Consider the following 3,835-nt stretch of genomic DNA (forward strand, 5'->3'; position numbering starts at 1 on the left):
CTTTTATTCGATTGTCATTTGACTGTGGCCATGATGGAGCACTGCCTTTAGTTGAGCAAATCGACCCCAGGACTTATTCTTTGTAAGCCTAGTACTTATTCTATCAGTTTCTTTTGCCAAACCACTGTTACGGGGATGTAAACATACCAGCATCAGTTGTCAAGTGATGTTGGGGGGGACAAACACAGACACACAAACACACACACAAACACACACACACACACACATATATATACGACAGGCTTCATTCAGTTTCCATCTACCAAATCCACTCACAGGCTGTAGTAGTGGCTGTAGTAGAAGATACTTGTCCAAGGTGCCACACAGTGGAACTGAACCCGGAACCATGTGGTTGGTAAGTAATACACTTACCACGCAGCCACTCCTGCACCTGTATATATATATATATATATATATATAAACAATCATAACAGCCCCACAGAGGATGTCCAGAGCATCTTTCACTGTTTTCTGATCAACATAATGCCCTGGAGGAGGTAGTGCTGCTGGAAGACCCTCTGTCTGGCAACTAGACTCTGCACCATGCCACACAAGCAGGAGAACCCAATCATGGCTGTCAGACAATTTCTGCAATCACATCATCCCTAACATCTGGCCACCTAACTCCCCAGACTGCGGATCCCTTCATTATTATGTGTGGGGCGCAGTTGAGCAAGAAACCAACAAAACTCTTTTTAACACCAAAGATGAACTGAAGGCAAAGATTATGGCAGTATTCACCAACTTAAACAAGGAGACTGTCCAGAAGAGTCTGGAGGCCATAGTTGAAGGCAATGGTGATTTAATTGAATAAATTTACTCTTTAGTATTTCAAGGTATTTTAATTTAATTTTGGTAAATATATCTGTTAAAATAAGACGCCAGTGTTATTTTCATTTTTGCGAAATTTAGACGACAGTTTGTTCACCACAGCACCCTCTGTCTGCCCCTCTCTCTCTCTCTCTCTCTGATGTAGTGTAAAAGAAAGAAGACTGTGCTGGTTTGGTAATGGGATGTGTATGGATGTAGACAGATGCACACAGAAATGCTGGTCACTCAAAATGGATGGAACTTGTGGGAGAGGGAGACCCAGCAAGACATGGAATGAAGCATTGAAGGTTGATCTCAAGACACTGAGCCTTATGAAGGAAATGACTAAAAACTGAGATATTGGTACCTTGCTGAACTCAAGAATCCTGTCTGTTACAGCAGAATTGGTACCAGTGCTGGTGCCACATTAAAAGCACTGGTTGGCATTACGAAAGGGCATCTAATCATGGAAGCTATGCCAGAACAGACACTGAATGGAACCTGGTACAGCCCCTGGTCTTACCAGCTCTAGTCAAACAATCCAATGCCAGCATGGAAAATGGACATATGATGATGATGATGATGATGATATATGAAGCTTGTGTGGATGGGTGGGTTGGACACAAAAATGAAAAGAAGAAATAAAACAATAAAGAAAAGTGTTTCTGGTTTAATTTACCTTTGCGGTTTCTTGCTTTCTGTAATAATAGGCCATCATCTCCTTTTGGTCCTGCTCACTGATCACAGGTTCACGACCTGGGGCACCTTGTCCAAGCTAGTGGGTTACAAGATGAAAGAAAGAAACCAACTTACAAATATTTTCAATATGGGACCAGTCGATTTCATGGACCCCAATGCTTAACTGATATTTAATTCATCAACTTTCAAAGGATGAAAGGCAAAACAGACCTCAGAAGAATTTGAACTTGGAACATGAAGATGAATAAGATGCCATTAAGCACTTTGTCAATGTGCTAAAGATTCTGCCGGCTCACTATAATAATAATAATAATCCTTTCTATAGTACTGGGGAACAAATCTCAATATTTTGTCTATTGAATAAGATTTGATAGTTCAAAGAAACATGGGGGTGCTGAGCACAAATCTTTACAGTTTTGCTCTATTAAGTCCTGATTTTGAAGTTCCAATGGTAATACAGTTCTATATTTAAGAGATGAGGAATTATGTGCATTATTTACATTTGACGGATATTTGTCCTCATCTTGTTTGTTGTTAACACAATGTTTCGGCTGATATACCCTCCAGCCTTCTTCAGGTATCTTGGGGAAATTTCGAACCTGGGTTCTCATTCCTAAGGTATTCTTCAATGTTATTATTATTATTATTATTATTATTATTATTATTGTTGTTGTTCAGGTCACTGCTTGGAATCGAACTCGGAATCTTGGGGTTAGTAGCCCACACTCTTAACCACTACGCCATAACTAACTATTGCAATACCACAACACAATGGCCCCTATCACACTGCAGCAAGTTCGAAATTTCCCCCAAGACACCTGAAGAAGGCTGGAGAGTATATCAGCCGAAATGACAAGTATCCATTGAATGTAAATAATGTAAATAATGTTCCAATGGTTTATGATTATAATAAGCAGAAGGCTCGATTTTGTAAGGAAGGAATAAGTTGATTACATTGACCCCAGTGTACCGCTGGTACTTATTTTATCAACCCCAAAAGGGATGAAAGGCAATGTCGCCCTCAGTAGAATATGAACTCGGCAACGGACAAAATACAGTCTGAACAGAAATTCCTTTTACATCTGAGTCACACCATTCAACAACCAACAAACTATTGCAAAACCACAATACAATGGGCTCTATCACACCACAGCAAGTACCAACACACCACCGCAGCAACCATCATCACCACTACAAAACAACAAGTCACCTCATCATTACAACCACCAACAAATTAGCAAAGTGATGAAAAACAAAACATTTACCTTTTGTAATTTGGCAATAATTTTCGTCTTCTCATTATTGCCGATATAATCCTTCAGCTTTTTACCACGTAGCAACTGTTTACCTGCCCACCAGAGGTCAGCATTATCAACTGGTATGACTTCCAGAGAAGCCTGAAACAGACAGTGGGAATGATACAGTAAACTATAATAAATAGAAACAAAACATGGAAAAACTTGTGGAAGTCTGTGCCAGCAAAAGTCTTTAGTAATGTTCACAATTACACTAGCGAATACTAGGAACCACAATTACACTAGGGAATACTAGGAACCACAATTACACTAGCGAATACTAGGAACCACAATTACACTAGCGAATACTAGGAACCACAATTACACTAGATACCATAATCAGGATAATGCCCTGCATTATTAGACACATTAACAAAATTAACTAAATTTAACAGATGGAAGAATCATCATCATCATCATCATCATCATCATCGTTTAATGTCCACTTTCCATGCTAGCATGGGTTGGATGATTTGACTGAGGACTGGCGAACCAGATGGCTGCACCAGGCTCCAATCTGATTTGGCAGAGTTTCTACAGCTGGATGCCCTTCCTAACGCCAACCACTCAGAGAGTGTAGTGGGTGCTTTTACGTGTCACCGGCACGAGGGCCAGTCAGGTGGTACTGGCAACGGCCACGCTCAAAATGGTGCTTTTTACGTGCTGCCTGCACAGGAGGTCAGTCCAGCAGCACTGGCAAATGACCTCGCTCGAATATTTTCTCACGTGCCACCAGCACAAGTGCCAGTAAGGCAACGCTGGTAACGATCACGCTCAAATGGTGCTATTTACATGCTACCGGCACGGAAACCAGACAGCTGGTCATGATCAGAAAATCTAACAAACAGAACATGCTAGCATAAACAACAAGATGGTGACGTAAGAGGACGACGACGTGACGACAAGGCAGCAAAGTTAACAAATGTATAAATTACACAGAAATATTGGTAAACCCATGTGATCCTACCTGGGTGCCTTCAAGTTGTTCTTTATTTTCCAGTTCCATTCTGATAGGGTCATGCGGCGGTAAC

General features: G+C 40.9%; 1 protein-coding gene across 1 annotated transcript in view; it reads right to left on the bottom strand.

Moving 5' to 3' along the window:
- The window catches only part of LOC106876085 (cilia- and flagella-associated protein 298), a 23,426-nt gene that overhangs the window by 1,362 nt on the left and 18,229 nt on the right, over nucleotides 1–3,835 (bottom strand). Inside the window, exons 5-7 of the mRNA XM_014924496.2 lie at nucleotides 3,772–3,834; nucleotides 2,775–2,906; nucleotides 1,490–1,585 (exon numbers count right to left, since the gene is read on the bottom strand). Of these exons, the coding sequence (XP_014779982.1) occupies nucleotides 1,490–1,585; nucleotides 2,775–2,906; nucleotides 3,772–3,834 (291 nt within the window). The remainder of the gene's footprint in view (nucleotides 1–1,489; nucleotides 1,586–2,774; nucleotides 2,907–3,771; nucleotide 3,835) is intronic.

The sequence above is a fragment of the Octopus bimaculoides genome, chromosome 18 (assembly GCF_001194135.2).
Source record: "Octopus bimaculoides isolate UCB-OBI-ISO-001 chromosome 18, ASM119413v2, whole genome shotgun sequence".
NCBI classification, from domain to species: Eukaryota; Metazoa; Mollusca; class Cephalopoda; order Octopoda; family Octopodidae; genus Octopus; species Octopus bimaculoides.